This window comes from Sorex fumeus, unplaced genomic scaffold (genome assembly GCF_029834395.1).
Source record: "Sorex fumeus unplaced genomic scaffold, SorFum_2.1 ptg000050l, whole genome shotgun sequence".
Lineage (NCBI taxonomy): Eukaryota > Metazoa > Chordata > Mammalia > Eulipotyphla > Soricidae > Sorex > Sorex fumeus.
The window spans coordinates 12,552,996-12,575,548 of NW_026606107.1; the positions used below are offsets into that span (position 1 = coordinate 12,552,996).

The window sequence follows — 22,553 nt, forward strand, 5'->3', positions numbered from 1 at the left end:
ATAACAGAAGGAACAACACAGATTCACAGAAAAACAGCAGCTCAGGAACTTCATAGACTCAAAACCATGGTTACAAGAACAACTAAATGGGCTAATTTAAGGCAAGACAGGACCCTCAAATACACCAAATTTCAACAAGAAAATGGAACAAAACCCCATAACAATAATCTCTCTCAAAGTCGATGGGCTAAATGCACCAATTAAAAGACACAGAGTGGCAGGATGGTTTGGAAAATTGAACCAAACATTCTGCTGCCTGCAACACATCTTACTAGTCAAAGCAAACACAGGCTCGGAGTGAAAGGCTGGAAAACAATCCTACAGGGAAACAACTCCTATAAAGAAGCTGGGGTAGCCATACTAATATCAGACCACATTCATTTCAGAATGAAGAAGGTCACAAGAGATAGTAAAGACCATTTCTTATTGATCAAGGGATCTGTAAAACAGGAAGAACTTACAATACTAAATGTTTATTCACCTAATGAGGGACCAGCAAAGTACTTAAAACAACTACTCATAGACTTGGAGAAAGATATTGATAGCAACACAATACTAGTGGGAGACATCAACACCCTTTATCACCTCTTGATAGATCAACCAGACTCAAGCTTAGCAAGGACATACTTCACCTGAGGGACACAATGGAAGAAAGGTAACTAGTAGATATATACAGGACACTTTATCCTCAAAAAGCTAAATACACATTCTGACCACATGCTGAGCCACGAAACATACCTCCATAAAATTAAGAAAATAGAGGTTGTATAAACAATCTTTTCAGACAATAATGCGCTGAAATTATAAGTAAATCACACACACAAACAGAAAACTAAATCAAACAGCTGGAAATTAAACAGTGCACTATTGGAAAACAAGTGGCTTAGAAAATAAATCAAAGAGGAAATCAAAAGATTTCTAGAAACTAATGAAAATGAGGACACGAGTTACCAAAACTTATGGGACACAGCAAAAGCTGTGTTAAGAGGAAAGTTAATAGCTTTACAAGCATTCCTCAGGAAGGAGGAGTGAGCCCACAAAAGTAACCTAAACTCACAGCTTAAGACCTTGGAGAAGGAACAACAGAAGGAGCCCAATACGAACAGGAGGAAGGAAATAATAAAACTCAGAGAAGAGATTAACGAGATGGAAAACCAAAAAAAAAAAAATCCGAAAGGTCAATGAAACCATTCTTCAAGAAAATTAACAAGATTGATAGGCCTCTAGCAAAACTCACAAAGAAAGAGAGAGAGAAAACCCTAATAAACTGAATCAGAAATGAAAAGGGGGTCATTACAACAGAAACGACAGAAATTCAAAGGATCCTCAGGAAGTACTTTGAGAAGCTTTATGCCACGGAACATGAAAACCTCGAGGAAATGGATAAATTCCTAGATTCCTACAGACTCCCAAGGCTGAATCAAGAAAACCTGGAATACCTGAACAGACCTATCACCATCAAGGAAATTGAAATGGTAATAAAAAGTCTCCCCAAGCGCAAAAGTCCCGGCCCAGATGGATTCACTAGTGAATTCTTCCAAATCTTTAAAGAGGACTTACTCCCAATCCTCTTTACGCTTTTCCAAGAAACTGAATTATCAAAAACACTTCCAAACAGTTTCTATGACGCAAATATCACCCTGATATCAAAAGCAAAGAGAGATACCAGAAAGAAAGAGAATTGCAGGCCAATATCCCCGATGAACACAAAAGCAAAGATGCTCAAAAAACTATTAGCAAATAGAATCCAACGACTCATCAAAAAGATCATACAACACGACCACATAGGATTCATCCCAGGGATACAACGATGGCTTAACATTCAGAAATCAAACAACATAATCCATGATGTCAACAAAAGAAAAGATTAATACCATATGATCATATCAATAGATGTAGAGAAAGCATTTCACAAGATCAAGCCCCGGTTTATGATGAAAACCCTTGCCAAAATGGGTATAGAGAGGACTTTCCTCAATATAGTTAAAGTCATCTACCACAATCCCACAACAAGCATCATCCTCAATGGAGAAAAACTGAGAGCCTTCCCTATAAGATCAGGGAGGAGACAAGGATGCCCACTCTCTCCACTGCTGTTCAATATAGTACTGGAAGTTCTTGCAATAGTGGTTAGGCAAGAAAAAGATATCAAGGTCATTCACATAGGAATGGAAGAAAACAAGCTCTCACTATTCACAGATGATATGATACTATACTTAGAGAACCCTATAAACTCTACCAAGAAAACTTCTAGAAACAATAGACTTGTATAGTAAAGTTGTAACTATAAAAACAATACCCAAAGTCCATGTTTTTCCTATTCGCAAACAGTGAGAGAGAAGAAATTCACATGGAAAAAAAAAAACACAATCCCGTTCACAATTGTGCCCCAGAAAATCAAGTACCTAAGATTCAGCTTGACTAAGGGATTAAAGGACCCGTACAAAGAAAAGTACAAAACGCTACTTCAGAAAATATAAGAGGACACGAGAAAATGGAAAGATATCCCCTGCTCATGGATCGGGAGAATGAACATTGTCAAAATGGCAATACTTCCCAAAGCATTGTACAAATTCAATGCAATCCCTATAAGGATCCCAATGACATTCTTCAAAGAAATGGAGCAAACACTCATGAAATTCATATGGAACAATAAGCCCCCACGAACAACTAAAGCAATTCTTGGGAATAAGAAAATGAGAGGAATCAATCTCTGTAACTTCAAACTCTTATACAAAGCAGTAATAATTAAAACAGGATGGTACTAGAACAAAGGCAGAGCTGCAGACCAAGGGAGCAGGGTTGAATACACTGACATCTTCCCTCAAACATATGATCATCTAATCTTTGATAAAGGAACAAGAAACATGAAGTGGAGTAAGGAAAGCCTCTTTTACAAATTGTTCTGGCAAAACTGGAGGCTACATGCAAAAACTGGGCTCAGATCTCTGCCTAAATTCATGTACAAAAGTAAGATCAAAATGGATTAAAGACCTCAACATCAGACCGTAATCCATAAAGTACATCGAAGACAAAGTTGGCAAAAGCCTCCATGACATTGAAGCTATTTGTGTCTTCAAATATGCCACACTACTGGCCAAGCAATTGAAAACAGAGATAGACAAATTGCACTATCTTAAAATAAAAAGCTTCTGCACTTCAAAAGAAACAGTGACCAAAGCACAAAGACAGTCCACAGAATGGGAAAGTATATTCGCCCAATAAACATCTTGCAAGGGGTTGATATCAAGGATATACAAACACTGGTTGAACTCCACAAGAAGAAAACATTCAACCCCATAAAAAAATGGGGCAACAAAATGAACAGAAATTGTCTCAAAGAAGAAATCCAAATGGCAAAAGTGCACATGAGGAAATGCTCTACATCATTACTCATCAGGGAGATGCAGATCAAAACAACAATGAGATATCATCTCACACCACAGAGACTGGCCCACATCTAAAAGTACAAAAGCAACTGGCGCTGGCACGGATTTGGCAAGAAAGGGACCCTCCTTCACTGCTGGTGTTAATGCCGACTGGTTCAGCCCTTTTGGAAAACAGTATGAATGATTCCCCAACAATTAGAAATTGACCTCCCATTTGACCCAGCAATACCACTCCTGGGAATATATCCCAGAGAGTCAAAAACGTATAGTTGAAGTGACATCTGCACTTGTTTGTTCGTTGCAGCACTCTACAATAGCTAGAATATGGAAAAACCTAAGTGCCCGAGAACAGATGACTGGTTAAAGAAACTTTGGTATATCTACAAAATGGAGTACTATGTAGTTGTTAGAAAAGATGAAGTCATGAAATTTACATACAAGTGGTACTTCATGGAAAGTATCATGCTAAGCGAAATGAGTCAGAAATAGAGGGACAGACATAGAAAGACTGCATTCATCTGGGAACGTAAAATAACAAAATAGGAAACTAACACCCAAGAATAGACGAGATTAGTACCAGGAGGTTTACTCTATGGCTTGGAGGCCAGCCACACATGCTAAGGAAAAAGGCAGCTCAGATAGAGAAGGGGGCTGGAAGGATCCTCCCAGGATGGGAGAAGAATGCTGAAAGTAGACTATAGACCAAACGTGATTGCCACCCATTGCCTTTTTTGCAAACCACAACACCCAAAAGGAGAGAGAGAACAAAAGGGAATGCCCTGCCACAAAGGCAGGGTGGGATGGGGGGATGGGAGCTGGAAGGGATACTACTGTCCGTGGTGGTGGAAAATGGGCACTGGTGGCAGAATGGGTATTTGATCATTGTATAATTGATACTCAGGAAAAAAATTTTAAGTCTACAACTGTACCTCACGGTGTTACAATAATAAAAATTTTTAGAAAAAACTGCTAATTAACAAGGAATCAAAAAACAAATCAAGGAGGAAAATAAAGTGATCATGGAAACTAGTGTGAATGAAAATAGAAACTGTCAGAATATTTGGGACCCAACAAAATCTTTACTAAGGTGAAAACTTATAGTAATACAGGTCTACACTACTTAATAAGACTTAAGCACACATCTTAAGCTTTTGGAGAAAGAACAACAAAGAAGTCCTAGGGGTAGCACAGAGAAGGAAATAATAAAAAATAGAAAAGAAAATCAATAATATAGAAATCAAGACAGCTACACGATGATTCCGTAAAACCAGGAGCTGATTCTTCAAAAGAAAAAAAGAACAGCGGGCTCTCGGTGTCACGTGAGATGAAGGAGAGATTCAAAGATGGGTGATATTGAGAATGACAAGAAGATTTTTGTCCAGAAGTGCGCTCAGTGCCATACCGTGGAGAAGGGAGGCAAGCACAAGACAGGTTCCATTCTCCATGGTCTGTTTGGGCCAAAGACGGGTCAGACCGCTGGCTTCTCTTTCACCATTGCCAACAAGAAAAAAGGCATCACCTGGAATGAGGACACGCTGATAGAGTATTTGGAGAATCCCAAGAAGTAAGTCTCTGGAACAAAAATGATCTTCACTGGCATTAAGAAGAAGACCGAGCGGGCAGAGTTGATAGCTTACCTCAAAAAAAGCTACTAATGAGTTATAGTTGGCACCACCTTATTTATTACAAAACGAACGTCTCATGACTTTTTTATATGTACTATATTTAAATCCACCTTGTTCACCAGAATTCAGATCATGAGTGACCGATAGCGTATTTTTGTTGGGAAGCCCTGATTTAAATAAGATTGGCTTGTATTTTAAATGAGTATGATCAGCTTTTTGAATTAATGATAATTCCAGGTCAGCAAGTGCAATCACTGTCCCTTTCCAAAGATATGATTGAACCTAATTCTTCACATTCACGTTTCCAAGGGATGGAGATGGCCATCTCATACCTGTGGGAGAATAGTTTTCTATTCAGATTTATAGAACTGGCTATATTGATATATCTAAAGATTGAGGCTATCACTGTCTCCTTAGGTTCTGTTTCTTAGCCTGATAAAATTAGTTGTCAGTGACCTTATATCTTTTTTAATTATGCTGATTTAATTAAAAATTCCCTGTATCTAAAAAAAAGAAAAAAGAACATAGATAAACATTTTGATAGATTCTTGAGGTGAAAAAGAGAAAATGCCCATATAATCAGGATCATGTATAGAGGGGGTGAAATGACAAAAAAACTCCTTTGAAATTCAAGATAGATTACGATGACAGATTACAATGAACAACTCTATTCTGTTGAGCTGGAAACCAGAATAAGAATCATCTGGAGAATCAAAAATTGACATATTCTTAAACTCATAGAGCCTCCCAAAATTGAATGAGTTGGAACTAGAGAACCCAAACATGCCAATCACACGGAAAGAAATTTAAACCGTAATTATGCTTCTTTCCAAGAACAAAAGTATGTGTCTATTATGTTCACTGGTGAATTTTATCAAACCTTCAAGGATGTTTTATTTCCTTTACTTCTTAAGTACTTACAAAATATTAAATAAATAGGAATCCTTTTTAAAAGTTTCTATGAATCCAATATTCCACTAATATTAAAAGCAAATAGAGATACAACCAAAAATGAAAATTTCCGGTCAACTTTCCCATTGAACATTGATGCAAAAATCCTCAACAAATTGTTTTTTTTTAATTTTTATTAGTGAAACACCATGAGATACAGTTGTAGACTTATAAATGTTTGTGCTTGGGTTTCAGTTATACAATGATCAAGTACCCATCCCTCCACCAGTGCCCATTTTTCACCACCACGGTTCCCAGTATCCCTCAAACCCCTCATCCCCCCCATCCTACTCTGCCTCTGTGGAAGGGAATTCCCTTTTGTTCTCTCTCTCCTTTTGGGTGTTGTGGTTGGCAAAAGAGGCATTGAGTGGCAATTGTAGTGAAACAAATCACACAGCATAACAAAAAGATCATACATCAAAGTCAATTGTGATTTATTCCATGGATGTGAGGATAGTTCAACATACACTAATCAATTAAGATAATATAATACATATGTAAAAATGTACAAAACTCATGTGCTCTTATAAATGGATTCAGAGTAACTTTCAACAAGACCCCAACATCCATTCATAATAATAATAGTACATAAAACCTGTAACAAAATAGGGGTGGGAGGAATCTTCCTCGTAATATTAGCAGCCATATATAACAAACTCATGGCCAGTATTATTCACAATGTTGAAAAACTGAGAGTATTCACTCTGGCATATAGCACAAGGGGCATCGATATGCTATTGATAGTATTATTCAATATAGTTGTATAACTCCTAGTAACAACAATTAGGCAAAATAAAGAAATCAATGGTATTCAAATTGGAAAAGAATAATGGAAACTATGTTCATTTGCAGATCATATGACAATATACAAAAATATTAAAGAGTTTACTAAAAACACTAGAAAAAATTAACCAATACAGCAAAGTAACTGCTGCAAATTCAACATCCAAAAGTCTGTTGCAATTTTATATGTAAATAATGAACTAGGAAAGAAAAGTTAAAAGGACTATTCCACTCAAAATCATGTCCAAAAGCATAAAATATCTAGGAATCAACTTAACAAAAGAGGCAAAATGTTTATACAGTGAAAACTATAAAATGTTTAAGAAATAGGCAAAACACCTTAAGAAGTGAAGAAATATTCAATGCCCTTGGGCTGGAGGAATCAGTCTAATCAAATGAACATCTTAAATTATTATATAGACTCAATTCAACCTTAATCCAAATCCTGATGACATTCTTCAGAGACTTTGAACAGTCACTAGTAAGGTTAATATGGAACCATAAAGACCACAAATTACCAAAACCATAGTGTGGCATAAGAAATTTGGAGATATATCAGGGGCCGGAGCAATAGTACAGTGGGTAGGGCATTTGCCTTGAACACGGCCGACCCAGGTTCAATCCCTGGCATTCCATATGGTCTCCCGAGCACCTCCAGGAGTAATTCCTGAGTTCACAGCCAGGAGTAACCCCTAAGCATCACTGGGTGTGACCCAAAAAGTAAAAAAAAAAAATGGATATATACCAACGCCTAACTTGAAACCATACTATAAAATCTAGTGGCCAAACAACATGGTACTAGAATAAGGATAGACTCTCAACAATGGGATATAATTTAATTCAAGAAGATAAATCCAAGTAACTATGCCCAACTAAATTTTATCAACATAGGTTTATGAAATCGAGAATTGATAGCCTGCTCAACAAATGGTGTTGAAAAAAATGGATATCACATGTAAAAAATGAAGCTGGATTTATTTCTCACACCATAGACAAAATCAGTTCAAAGTTTCAAAGTGTACCAAAGACCTTAAGGTGAGATGAGAATTCATAAAATACAATGATGAAAATATAGTCAAAATGCTTTAGGATTTGGTTCTTACATTTTTTTTTTTTAATAATGTGGCTCCACACACAAAGACAACATTAAACAAATGGGACTTATCAAACTAAAAAGTTTCTGCACAGCTAAGGAAACATTGGTTAAAACTAAAAGACACCCAACAGAATGGAGAAATAAATCCACATTCAACAAATCAACTAAAATATTAATGTCTAAGATATAACATAAATAACACATAGAGATCTACAAAAAATACGTTTCACAAATGCTATCCCAAAATGGGTAGATTAGATGGTAATAGATACATGAAAAACTGCTTATCACAATGTATTCTACAGGAAATGCAAATTAAGTAAACAATATGCTATCATATCATCCCAGAAAAAATTTTCCATGTTAAAATAACCAACAAAAATCCGGAAACAGATGCCAGAGAGATAGTACAGATAGTAAGGATACCTATGACATGCAACCAAACTGAGTTTAATACCAGGTACCACATATGGTACCTTGAACAGTGCCAGAAGTGACCCCTAAATGAAGAGCTAAGGGTCCACCCTTAGCACAGTCAGGAGTGGTAAAAATGCCAATTAAATAACCTGTTCCCTGTAAATAAAATCTAGGAACAATGTTGGCAGGGATGTGGTGAAAAGGAACTCTCATCCACTGATGATGGGGATGTTGCCTGCTTCAGCCCCCGTGGAAAAGTCCAGACGCTTCTCAGAAAAGTACAAATAGAGCTTCTCTCTGGCTCAGCAGTTTTACTTCTTGGTATCTACCCCCAGGACATTAAAAATATGCATTACAAAGGGCATATACACACAACCATGCATTGCAACACTCAGCACAATGGCTTGGATAAAGAATCAACCTATGTGCCCAGCAGCAGAAAAATAGGTCAAGTATGGTATACATGCACAACGTAATACTATCCAGCTATAGGGAAGGACAAAACCATGCAATTCACTGCACCTTGAATATATCTGGAGGATAGCATGTTAAGTGATGTTAGTCAGAAGAAGGAGAAATACCAGATATCACTTATCTATGATTTATAGGCAAATAGCAGGAAGAACAATGCATAATATCAAAGGGAAGTACCTGGATTACCCTTGAAACTATATAATAAGGACAGGGAAGGAAATAAACTGGTTTGTGAAGAGATAAGTCAGGATTAGGGCCTCTATCACTTGGGTGATGGATACAATCTTTCAAATTAATGCTATTCATTTTGGGAATAAGTTTTGTGATTACAAAACTGAGATTACCAAGCAATGGAGAGAGGCAGAGTCAATCAAGAGTAGACTAAAAGTGAAATATGATATTAGTGGATGGTATTGGGCACTATAGTGGTGATAAAATGTCTTCATTGTACATTAAGACCATAAATGTGAGCACTATTATAAACATGTTACCTCAACTCTGGAGAGAAGAGAGGAGAGGAGGGGAGGGGAGGAGTGGGGAGAGGAGGGGGCTAAGTAGGGGAGGGAAAATGAAATAAATTTTGATCACAATGTAAAAGCTCCGTATCAAATTGCTAATGGACAGAATATTAGGAAAAGATAAAAGATTGATTTCAAGTTGTAAACCCACCCAAAGTCCTCATACAGAATAGCCAATGGATTGCATTAAATCCATAATCTCTCTAAATATCAAGGGATTGAGTTTTCTTGTGAAGACACTAAATACTTTGATGCATCAGGGCAAAAAATCCGACCTTTCACTTTTTGCAAGAGATGTATTTGAATTTTTATTGAAAAAAGTTTCAGAGTAAAGGTTGGAAAAAAATCATACAGCTAACAAAATTAAAATATCAAGAACTTACTTTGATCAGACCAAATATCACAAGCTAAAAAAGCAATAAGGATGATATTATATTGTGATTAACATAACAATATATTAAGATTAACACTAAAGTATATGCAAGAAATGAAGGAGCAGCAAGTTTTTAAAAACACTAGTGGAAATGAGGTGATACATGATAGCAGTACCATAGTGATGGAGAATTGTAACACCCCTCTCTTGTCATTGCACAGATTCATAGTACTGAACATCAATAAAGGAACAAGAACCCAAAACGATTAAATGGAAGAACTGGGTCTAATAGGTAATTTTGGAACCTCAATCCTTTCAAAAGAAGAATATACATCCTGCTCCAATGTACAGAGTTCATACTCCAAGACAGAAAACATTATGGGACAGAATATAAATGCTGCAATGTTGAGGAAATATACATAATTTCCAATCCCTTCTTAGATCACCAATTATGCATAAAAGAAAAGCATGCAGAAGATTAAACATTTGGAAGGTAAATAGCATGCTGTTACACAAGCAGGTCAAAGAAGATTTAAAGAAATAATAAAAATTATTCCTTAGAAGAATAAGGATAAAGACACAAATTGTCAGGGGCAAGATCGATAGTACAAAAGTTAAGGCATTTTCTTTGCATGCTAGCATCACGGGTTTGATTCTCCACAACCCAGATGTTTCCCTGCGTTCACAAGTAGTGGTACCTGGGTGCAGTGTCAGAAGTAGATCCTGGGCAGAGCTGGTGTTCACCCAAAACAAAAGAAAACAAAAAGCAAAACAAAGGAGCACAAATTATCAGAACCTTTGGCACAAAGCACAAACAATACAAAGAAGAAAGGACATAGCAATAAGGTTTATATGAATGAAAAGAAAAGTACTCAAATAAGCCGATCTTCACCTCTTGGTAAACTAGTGGATGAAAAAGAAATGAACCTTAAAGTAATTAAAATGAAGAAAATAGGGGACTGGAGCAATAGCACTGTGGGTACGGAGTTTGCCTTGCACGCAGACGACCTGGGTTCGATTCCCAGCATTCCATGTGGTCCCCTGAGCACCACCAGGGGTAATTCCTGCGTGCAGAGCCAGGAGTAACCCTGTGCATCGCCAGATGTGACCCAATAAATAAATAAATAAATAAATAAAATGAAAATAAAAATTAAGGTAGAAATTGATGTTATAGAAATCAAGGAAACTATTCATGGGTGAATGAAACCAGGATCTGGTTTTAAAAATAAACAAAATGGGCAAACTCCTATGAAGATTTATGAGGGCAAAGAAGAAAAAATTAATTTACAGAAAATAAAAAGAGATAAATTAAATCAGACACCTCAGACATTTAAAAGATCACAAGGTAATTATAAACAACTCTTTTCCACTAAACTAGAGAACTTAGAGGAAATGCATTAACTATTATTATATTATAAAATCTTCTATGATTAAATCAAGAGGAATTAGAAAACCAGAATAAAACAAAAACAGAAAGCAAACTAAACAGTGATTTAAAATATCTTCAAGTTTAAAGCCCAGGTACAGATATTTTAACTACTTTTTTAAAAATTTTATTTATTTATTGAATCACTGTGGGAAAGGTTACAAAGCTTTCAGGTTTATGTCTCAGTCATGCAGATATCAAACACATTTCCCTTTACCAATACTTATTTTTTACCATGAAGAACCCCAATAAAACCCCACCCCCCACGCCTCCCCGTCCCTGTGAGGCAGATGAATTCTAGTTAACACTCTATCTGCTTTGATTAGATTCATTAAATAATTCAATAAAAGATTCACCACTATTATTTAGAGTTTACCCCCCCCCCAAATCAGACATGCTGAAAAAGCATTGTGAAGTGATTTGCTTTCTACAGCTGGGTTCAAGAATTAAATGTTGGTTTTGGATTTCTGCTATTTTACCTATTGACCCTGGAAGTATTTCTACTGAAAGTCAGATAGTTAAGAAATTGGTTTCTGTGTTCTGGAGTCGTGGCCGTGCTGGAGAGCCGCTCGCGGGGGGCAACCGGTGGCCTCGGTAGGGCGTGAAGGGCGGAGCAAAACGCCTCCCTTCCCATGAGGTTTTAGTCGCCCCCACACTCCCAGCTCATACCTGCTGTCCACAAGGCTCCCATGTGGCCGCCATCTTTCTTTCCAGAGAGGAGAGGGCGAATGGGGCAACACCCTTTCCCCTCCGGCAGACTTGATGGCCTGGATCAACACATAGTCCGTTCACTTTTCTGCTCCAAGCTGCTGGGTTCTGCATTAAGTCCTTGTGCTTCTGGGGCCGTGGCCGTGCTGGAGAGCCGCTCGAGGGGAGCGACTGGTGACCTCGGTAGGGCGTGAAGGACGGACCGGAACGCCCCCCGTTCCGGTGGACAGCAGGTATGAGCCGGGGGTGTGGGGGCGACTAAAACCTCATGGGAAGGGAGGCGTTCCGGTCCGTCCTTCACACCCTACCGAGGTCACCAGTCGCCCCCCACGAGCGGCTCTCCAGCACGGCCACAGCCCCAGAAGCATAAGGGCTTAATGCAGAACCCAGCAGCTTGGAGCAGAAAAGTGAACGGACTATGCATTGATCCAGGCCATCAAGTCTGCCGGAGGGGAAAGGGTGTTGCCCCATTCGCCCTCTCCTCTCTGGAAAGAAAGATGGCGGCCACATGGGAGCCTTGTGGACAGCAGGTATGAGCCAGGAGTGTGGGGGCGACTAAAACCTCATGGGAAGGGGGGCGTTTCGGTCCGCCCTTCACGCCCTACCGAGGCCACCAGTTGCCCCCACGAGCGGCTCTCCAGCACGGCCACAGCCCCAGAAGCACAATGACCTAATGCAGAACCCAGCAGCTTGGAGCAGAAAAGTGAAAGGACTATGTGTTAATCCAGGCAATCATTTCTGCCCAGAGGGGAAAGGGTGTTGCTCCCTTCCGCCCTCCTCCCTCTGGAAAGAAAGATGGCGGCCACATGGGAGCCTTGTGGACAGCAGGTATTTTAACTACTTTTAACTGCAATCCTTACAGCCCATGCAGCTGAGCTCTTGTATTCTGGGGGTGCCCACCATGCATACCCCATGACATTTGCTGAATGTTTTCTGCACAGCTCTTAGGATGCGCCCCACCTGCCCTCCATTTTCTAGGCAGCTGGGACGTTGGATTCTGAGAATGTCTGCCAACAGATTCCCTGTGTTTTTCCCTGCAGGTCAGGTTCCTAATCTCCATTTTGCACACTAGGCTGTTGGATTCAAGAAAATCCTTCCCCAAAATGGGTCCACCTGTTGGACAGTGCCTGTTCTCATGCAGCTCATCATTGGCTCTCAGGGTCTCCAGAGTATTGCAGATATGTGACAGGTATATACCTCACATCTTACTGACCACCAAACTATACCTCCAATAGTGAACCCACATATATGTGTGCATCCCTGGATGTCACTAGAGACTTTGGGCTAATTAGTAACTCTTTCATAGCTCTATCTTCCCATGCTACAGAAAAATCCTCACAAGGCATTGGTAAGAAATCCTCACAAGGCATTGGTAAGAAATTACAGAGCCCTTAATTACAGACAGAAGAGAGGGCGGTTGTAGATAGCATTGAAAATGCACTATAATCAACACCCGTACCTCAAATTACAAACCGGAATCTTATTGGGAGAGGATCTACAGGTAAAGAAAAGAGTACTGCTCATTTGAAACCTTTGAAGACTTTGTGGGGATAGGGCACAAAGTACAAAGATTCACTTCCAAACTACAACAGATAAAATGGGGAGGACATTTAGAAATACATCAAACCTAATGAGTAAATATTATAGTACGGAAGGTCTATCAGTAATAACAATCTCTTAACCTCTGATGTAATGAGTTTAGGTACACATGTATGAGTATATTTGATTTACTCAAAGAAATTTTAGAACAGATAATAAAATAAGTATGAGAGTAGAAATGAGAAAACTAAAATTTGAAGTTATAGAAATGAAGAGATGAAGAGCAAGTCAGGTGAAATTTTAAAAACTCAGTTGAAGGAATCAACAGCAAACTAACAGCAACTAAGGAAAAATATCAGTGAGTTCCAGGATGAGATGTAGCAAACCTCTGGAGATCAACAGAAGGTTGTAAAATGTCTGAAAAGAAATCTACAGTTCACCAGAGCTAAGAAATGAGTTTAAGTGGAACAGTATAAGAATCATTAGAATCCCAAAGAAACAGAAAGATAATTTTGATGAAAACTATGGCAAAGAAATCATAGATAATAATCCCTCAAAACTGAGGAATACATGCACCAGATTCAAGAGTCTTGAAAGGTCTCAGCTAAAATAGACTCAAATAATAAATCTCCAAGACACGTGATAACCAAAATGGCATAATCCCAAAAGAGAATATATAAAGCAACAAGATCAAAGAAGGAAAAATCATACGAAGAAACTCCCACAAGTTTCATAGTTTATCTTCCAGATAGATTTCATGGGTCAGGAAAGTATGATAAGATGTAGTTTTAAAAATCACCTCAAGTTGACAGGCAGTAATGATGTAGGGTTTAGGATGGGGAGGGAATATGGCAACACTGTGAGAGAGAAGATGACACTGGTAGTGGGTTTGGTGTTTAAACATATATATATATATATATTTATATATATATATGTATAACTCAACTATTCTGTAGCAGTGTAGCACTGTCCTCCCATTGTTCATCAATTTGCTTATTTGCTTGAGTGGACACCAGTAACATCTCCATTGTGATACTTGTTGTTACTGTGTTTGGCATATCAAACACGTACGGGTAGCTTGCCAGTCTTTGCCATGGGGGCGCAATACTCTTGTTAGCTTGCCAGGCTCTCCGAGAGGGAAAGAGAAATTGAACCCAGCTTGGCCCACCCTACCCGCTGTGCTATCACTCCAGCCCAACTCAACTATTCATAACTATTTAAATCAGAATTATTTAATTAAAAATTAAAAACAAAGAAATAAACACATCACCAAGAATATTCTATCTAGCTAGACTATTGAACAGTAAAACTTAGAGTAAAAATCAGTAAAATGAAAACTAAAAACATTCGAAAGGTTAATAAACCCTAGTTTGTTCTTTAAAAAATAAACAATTCTGATATACCATTAGTTAGACACACACAATAATAGAAGTGGAGAAGAAAGGGCAGAGTTTTAGTACAGTGTGCAGCGTTCCTGCCTTGCAAGTGGCTGACCTGTGTTCAGTCCCTGAAACCCCATATGATCCCCCAAGCACTGTCAAGAATGATTCCTAAGGATAAAGCCATGAGTAAGCCCTTAAGAAACTACAGGTTTGGGCCAAATAAACAAAAGTTGGAGAAAATACTAATGAACCAAATAAAAAATGAAAAGGAAGAAATCAAAGAGATACCACAGAAATTCACAGGACTTTCATAGAATATTACATACATTTTTCTGCCACAAAATTCGAGAAGGTATGTGTAACAAATAATCTTTTGCTCTTAAGATCTTATATGTCAAAACTGAGAGGAAACAAGGTACCAAAACAGAACAAATACTATCAAAAAATGTCTTCTCCCAAACAAAGGAATGGTTGCAGATGGGTTTAATAGCAACTACTACCAAATATTAAAACAAAATTGTCTTCTAATCCTTTTCATACTCTTCCAGAAAGTAAGAAACAAGAATCTCCGAAAGTTTCTCTGAGAAAACATTATCCTGACCCCAAAAGCCAATAGAGGAACCACCAAAAAAGAAAACTATAGGTCTATATCATTGATGAATATAAAATAAAGATTCCAAAAATTATATTATCAAAATCCAAATATAGGTCAAAAATATCATGAACAATGGCCTTAATTCATGTTTTACTGAGGAAAACATGGTAACAATTTATGACATTATACTAGAGGAATTTTCAATGATACAATGTCAGTGACCAAGCAAGCGGAAGCAAATATGAGCAGATGAGACTGCATCAAATAAGTAGCTCTTACACTGAAAAAGAAATGATGACCAGAATAAAAGTACATACCACAAACTACGATAAAATAATTGTTCAACACTAGTGCATCTGAAAATAGTCAACTTCCAAGGTATATAATGCACTGGTAGAACTCTATAAAAACATCAAAAATGAGGGGAGAGATGAATAGAAACTTCCTCAGGAAGAGAGATAAATGAACAAAAGGTGCATGAAATATTATCTGCATCAGTTTCTGTTATGTAAATGCAAATGAAAAACAGTTATATATCATCTCACATCAGTAAGATTGGCACATATCATAAAGAACAGTGATGGTAAGAACTGTTGACAGGGATGTGGGGGAAGTCACTACTGGTGACACTGTTGACTAGTTCAAACTTTTTGGAAAACAATATAAACACCTTTCATAAAATAGGAACAGAACTTTCTAAGATTCATTTCTTGAAAAAAAACCTGCCAGAGAGACAGGCTGGGGATGAGGGGTGGTGGCAGGAGGGATATTGGTGGTGGGGAATGTACACTGGTCGAGGGATGTGTGTTGGGACATTGTATGACTGAAACCCAATAATGAAATCTTTGCAACTGTATCTCATGGTGACATGGTGATTCCATTTTTAAAAAGCCAATAAAAATCAAATTACTAAAAAGAGGATTCACTTCTTGGCATCTACTCCAAGGATTCAAAACTTTTCAGAAAATACATTTGGTCTTCTATGTTAATTGAAGCACTACTCACTATAACCAAAATCTGGAAGAAACTCAAATGTCTAAGAACAGATGATTAAATTAAAAAACTGTAGCACAGAGTCCATTTATCTGTCATTTAACACCAAAGTTATTCCATATCCTAGCTACTGTACTGAGTGCAGCAATGAATAATGGTGTGCATGTGTCCTTTTGAGGAAATGTTTTTATATCTTTAGAGTAAATGTACAAACTGGAATTACTGAGTCATATGGCAGTTCAATTCTTAGTTTACTGAGAACTCTACATAATATTTTCCACCTAGGGTTACAGCCATATATCCAAATAATAGATAAATAAAACTGAAAACATGAGATCTAAGCTGCCACCACTGAAGCATTACAATGTGCCTTTTAAGTTGAGAGGAGGGGATGGGGTAGGAGTTATGGTAGGGAGGGAATCTGGGAACACTGCTGGAGGACAGTTCACACTGGTGGTGGAATTGGTGTTGAAATACTAAATGCCTAAAATTCAAATATCAATTACTTTGCAAATCACAGTTTTTAAATTAAAGATGAAGACAAAAAGAATTTAGTAATTTATCCATGATGATCATGGGAATTGGATATAAATTTCTCTGTGGTTTTATAATTCTATTAGACTGTTTTTGAAATGTGTCATTAAATGTTTGTGGGAAAATAAACAACAATGGTACATAATACACAATAAAACATTATGCAGATAAAAGAAAAGATGAAATCATGGAATTTGATGCTACATGAATAGATTGGGGTGTTCAATATTGAGTGATGTTAGCCAGGTGGAGAGGAATAGGTACATAATTATCAACCGTATACTTGGGATGTAAAGAAACATAGCAAAGAAATAAAAATTCCCAAAAGTAATAGAAAATGAGAAACGATCTTCAGTAAGAAGTATATCTCTAGAGAGGGGAAGGGAAGAATAGGGCCCTGGGTGGGAAAACAGACATTTTGATGAAGGGTGTGGACTTAAAATGTTTTCATGAAACCCTACCATCATCATTGTTGTAAATCAAAGTGCCTAAAATAAAACCTCATTCTTCTGAAGGAAAAGCATATGCTAGAGGCTGTGATCTTACTCTCTGGCCCTAAAATATATTTTTCATTATTTGTCTTTTCATCCTGCAGTGGATAGCTATTCCATAAATTTGAAGGGAAATTTTGTCAGATAATTAAAGTAAAATAGACTATTTTTCACTGGCATACCAAAAAAATATAACTGAATACATGTAGGCCCAGTTCTTCTATGCAAAAAGTCTTCCTGAGTTTTAGTAGGACTTAAATAAGTATTCCAACATCATCTTTAAAAAGCAATATATAGTCTGGGCTTGTGGGTCAGTGATAGAATATCTGCCTTGCACATGGGGGTTTCTATCCCTGTTATTGAATGGAAAGCAACAGTGGCACTAGTGGGATCTTTGGCATTTTGGTGGCAGTGAGATGAGGTAAATATATATACACTAAAACCATAAGTGTCAAATAGTTAAAAAATTAAAAAGTAGTATCTAATTTTCTGCTTGATAATGTTGTCCTTTTCTAAAAGTCTCAGTTAAGTCAGAACATCATCAATAAATAAATAAGATACATTTCTAATGTTATATAACAAGCCCATATATTAGGCAAATCAGTAATAAATAAAAATATACTCATACTGTTAATATAATAAATATATTAAAAAGTCATTTTCACATCTGCTATTTAGGTACAAGTAAGATATACTATGTTCCAAACTATTAGTAAACATAAGCAGGAGCTATAACATACTATTTGTGTGTCATTATCCAAATTATCTGAAATTTTAAAAAAATAATATTTTAATACTGTTAATATTATAATGCTGAATATAATATTTGTTCAATATTTCACAGTTTTCGATGGATATTTTACTCACAGTATCTTTAAAACTCAATGAAATAAGAGGAGGATATGATCAATATATTTATTCTGCAGTTGAGAAAACAAGTTCAGGCAGGTTAAGTGTCATATCCAAGATCACTCAGCAATAAAGTGGCAGAATCAGAATTGGAACTCAGATCCTTTTTACCACATTTTATTGACTACTTAACATTTGCCTTTAAAACACCAAAAAGATTCAGTGTTTATTTTGTTTCACCCAGGAATGTGTTTCACACCAGCTTTTACTCACAAATCTACTGCTATTAAGCTGATCATGCTTTCCACATGCAGGATTCATTATTGAAAGATAGGAAGCTAATTATATGTGAGACTTGTGGTCATGAAATAAACACAAACAAAAGCAGCAAATAGAAACAAACAAAAATCCTTAGCAGGCCCAGTGATAAATCAAACTCAATATTATATGCTAAACAAGTAAGTCAATGAACTGTGTTGATACTGAAGATTCAATGGCATTGTTAATATTTAATCAAATTTTACATGTAATTAACACATTTATCTTCATCTAAATTGATTGTTCTTACCTTTACAGCAGAGGCCTCTGCTCTGGAGTGTGGACTGTGAGTCTGGCCTGCAGCAGCCATGTTGGCAATAGTATTGAGATGGTTCATCTGATTCATTGCCATGGCAACTGATGCAGGAGGTAAGCTGACTGGAAGTAGGGGATGAGGCATCATTAAAAATGGCAGTTCCAGTCCTAAAAGAGACAGTGCATATTATATTATTATGTTTTCTACATTATTTGAACTAAGTAAAATAATATCTTCATTGATGCTCTGCAATATAAAATATTACCAAGAATTATTCTTGCTACACTTTTCCCATTAAAAATAAACAAAAATCTTAAAGCTAGAGATAATTCTGTTTCTAAAAACTTTATTCTAAATCATTATAATACATTGATGTACTGGTAACTTTCTAAATTAATAGTTTCTATGTGAGATCTAATAATGGTTCTGATAAGAGAGGATGTGAATACTCTAGGTTTCAGTATTATTGGAGAAAGCAATATCTGTAACACTCTCTCCATTAAGCTATAAATATCAAAATTATTGATTATTATTAAAAATTCAAGCCCTTATCAATAATGTCTAACCCCCTACAATATATCAATCATTTTTAAGTTTAAAAATAAGTACCAATATATAACAGAGTGCTTTTAGAAATTCTTATGGAAGGTGAAATAAATATTATACATATTTAATCTTTTCAATAATCAATCACTATGACTCTTCACATTTTAACTCTGATAGCCACACATGTAAATCACAAAAGGGTTCACAGTTAAAATGGTTTTATACATATCTATATAAATTTAGCATTCATTGAAAAAAACTTTGGAAGAATCAGAGAGATAGTATAGTGGGCAAGTCACTAGTCTTGAATGCAATCTACCTGGGCTATATCCCAGGCACCACATAAGGGTGCCAAGCTCCACCAGGAATGATCCATGGCCAAAGAGCAAGGACCCCTCAGCACCTGAAGGTGTAGCACACCACTCCCCAAATAAAACATCATTGAGCAGAAGATAGAGAAGTTAGCCTCACATTATAGATATTAACGTGACTACAAAAGGTAAAACAATTCACAATGTACTTTAGATTGCTATTTACAATAATCTCACTTAAATTTTGGCAGAAGCTCAGACAACAGTAATCTTTAACAGATATTGTAAAATACGCAGGCTTATAATTTTCCTATTTTTACAGGTCATAAAAATTCATCTCAAATTTTTATGAGGTTGTAGAAATTCTATAGTAATATTTGTGATAGTTCAAAAATTATCAACTATTAGTATCTTATTTCTTTACTCTTTTCCATGTCTTTATTCTTATGACTTCATAATAGAAAATCAACAATGCAATTATATGCAGTATATTTAGAAACCCTTTAAACTTCATTCTTCAAAAGAATCACAATCACGATCACGATCATCCTGTTGTTGCTCGATTGCCTCAAGCAGGCACCAGTAACATCTCCTTCGTCCTAGCTCTGAGATTTTAAAGTGCCATATTCAAGGCCCTTTCAGGGTTAGGAGAATGAGACCCATCATTGTTACTGGTATTTGTCATATTGGGTACGCCACGGGGAGTTTGCCAGACTCTGCTGTGTGGGCAGGTTACATTCTTTCTTCAAAAGAATAATAACAATAATACTCTTAAATGATTTGTGGGAAGGGGTTTCACAACTTATGTTCAGGAAGCCCCGGAAACCCTCCAGATGATCTCAGCAAACACAGTTGAGGAAATGTTTCTGCTCATACACTCTCAAGGACTACATTCAGGTTTGTTCCAGGGACTGTGTGATGCTAAGTATAGAACTGGGGTTAGCTGCTTACAAGGCAAGTCTCTTTACCCCTGCATTATCTTTCCAGACCCTGAACAATGTAAAGATAAAAAAACACTAGAAGGAAGAAATTATCTTAATCTATTTAACATCACACTCAGGCATTTAGATGGTTACTTAATTAAAATCATTAACAAAAGATTCAAAATCTGCCCAGTACAGTAGAACAGGCTTCTAAGCCTGACAGTTCTCATACAAAAGTCAATTTAAAGAAGCCCAAAATGAAAACCACAAGAGTCATCAATATTTTTATCAATATAACCATAAAATTAAATGTAATCAGATTACTCAAGAAAATTCTATTTTATTGTAGAAAGCATATTTTCATGTGTCTTGTGGCCATTTGGATTTCTTCATTGAATACATTTTCATTCCCTTTTTAACCCTTTATTTTTGAATTTTGATGTACACTTGGCTGTGTTCAGGGCTTCTCAGGGCTTATTCCTTTCTCTTCACTTAGGGATCACTCCCGTTGAGACTCAGGGAAACTTATATGTTGCTAGGGATTGAAATTTTGTAAGCTGCATGCATGGCAAATGCCTGACTTGTTCACTGTACTCTCAAAGATCCCTCATTTCTAATTCTTTATATCAAGGATTTTACATTGTTTTTCACTTCCTTGTTGATACTAACAAGCAGCTTATCATTGTTATTCATGCTTTCAAAGAACCAGCTTTTTGTTTCATTGTTCTTTTGATTTGTTATTTGTCTTTTATTTTATATAATCGCAATCTAATTTGTATGCATTATTTACTTCCTTATAACTTCTTCCTTCCCTCCTGCTTGCCTCTCTAACTTCTGTCTTCCCTCCCTCCATCCCTTGCTCCCTCCATCCTTATCTCCCTCCCTCCTTACCTCCCTCCCTCCTTCCATATCTCCTTTCTTCCTTCCTTCATCCTTCCCTTACTTCTTTTTTTCTTTCCATTCCATACAGTTTACCACTAAATGAGATGCCTAGACTCTTTCTCCTTTTCTATTTTCTTTAGGTGTAAAACTAGGTATTTGAGAATTCTTTAAGGTTTTATTGTTGTTGCTTCAGGGGGCATATGTGACTGCGCGATTCAAATTTTCTTTCTCATTGAGAGTCTTTAAAGAAAAGAATTTACCTCTTAATACCAATATTGTTTGGGACTGGAGAGATAGTACAGTGGTAAAGGCACACATATGGTCCCCTAAGCCCTTCCAGGAATGATCCCTTATATTGTAGCACTAAATATGATTTGTAAATTGCCTTTTTTCTCTTTGGTTGTTCTCCAGGAAGTTTTTATTTACACTTTAATTTATTTATCAATTCAAATGATATTTCTAGTTTTTGTTTTCATGTTTGAGAGTTTTTTTCTATTTTCTCTTTATTAATATTGTATTATAATCTTTTTTTGCTTTTTGGGTCACACCCAGCGATGCATAGGGGTTATTTCTAGCTGTGCATTCAGGAGTTACTCCTGGTGGTGTTTAGGGAACTATATGGGATGCTGGGAATCGAACCCAGGTTGGCCGTGTGCAAGGCAAACGTCCTACCCGCTGTGCTATCTCTCCAGCCCCCAATATTGTATTATAGTCTTTTAACATTGAAGTAGGAAAATGTTTCATATTGTTTCAATCCTCATGTATTTATTAAGATGTTCTGGGGCTAGAAGTCTTAAGAGATTGTACAGCCAACTAGTAGGGCATGATGCTGAACTAAGTTCAATCCCTGTCCCACAACTGCTCCTCTTTCCTCACCAGGGCTTGTCCCTGAGCACAGAGGTAGGCGTGAACTCTGGGTACCAATTGGTATAGCCCAAAATCAAAAGTAGCCAAATTTTCATTGTGCATAAACATATTATCTATTACTCAAAATGTTCCTTTGTTCTCTTAAAAAAGAGTATTACTATCTTTTGGATGGAAGTTTGTGTGTATAAATGGTGATCACTTCCATTATTTAATTGCATTACTTCCTTATTTAAATTTGCTTGATGTACAAAATAATTACACATCACGACACCAAAGTAACTATAACCTCCCACCTCTGTCCCTGTGT

General features: G+C 36.8%; 1 protein-coding gene and 1 pseudogene across 1 annotated transcript in view; one reads left to right on the forward strand and one right to left on the reverse strand.

Moving 5' to 3' along the window:
* DACH2 (dachshund family transcription factor 2) overlaps window positions 1-22,553 on the reverse strand; it is a 443,417-nt gene that overhangs the window by 145,147 nt on the left and 275,717 nt on the right. Inside the window, exon 4 of the mRNA XM_056124136.1 lies at window positions 18,712-18,884. Coding sequence (XP_055980111.1) covers window positions 18,712-18,884 — 173 coding nt within the window. The remainder of the gene's footprint in view (window positions 1-18,711; window positions 18,885-22,553) is intronic.
* On the forward strand, window positions 4,698-5,518 carry LOC130032655 (cytochrome c-like; annotated as a pseudogene).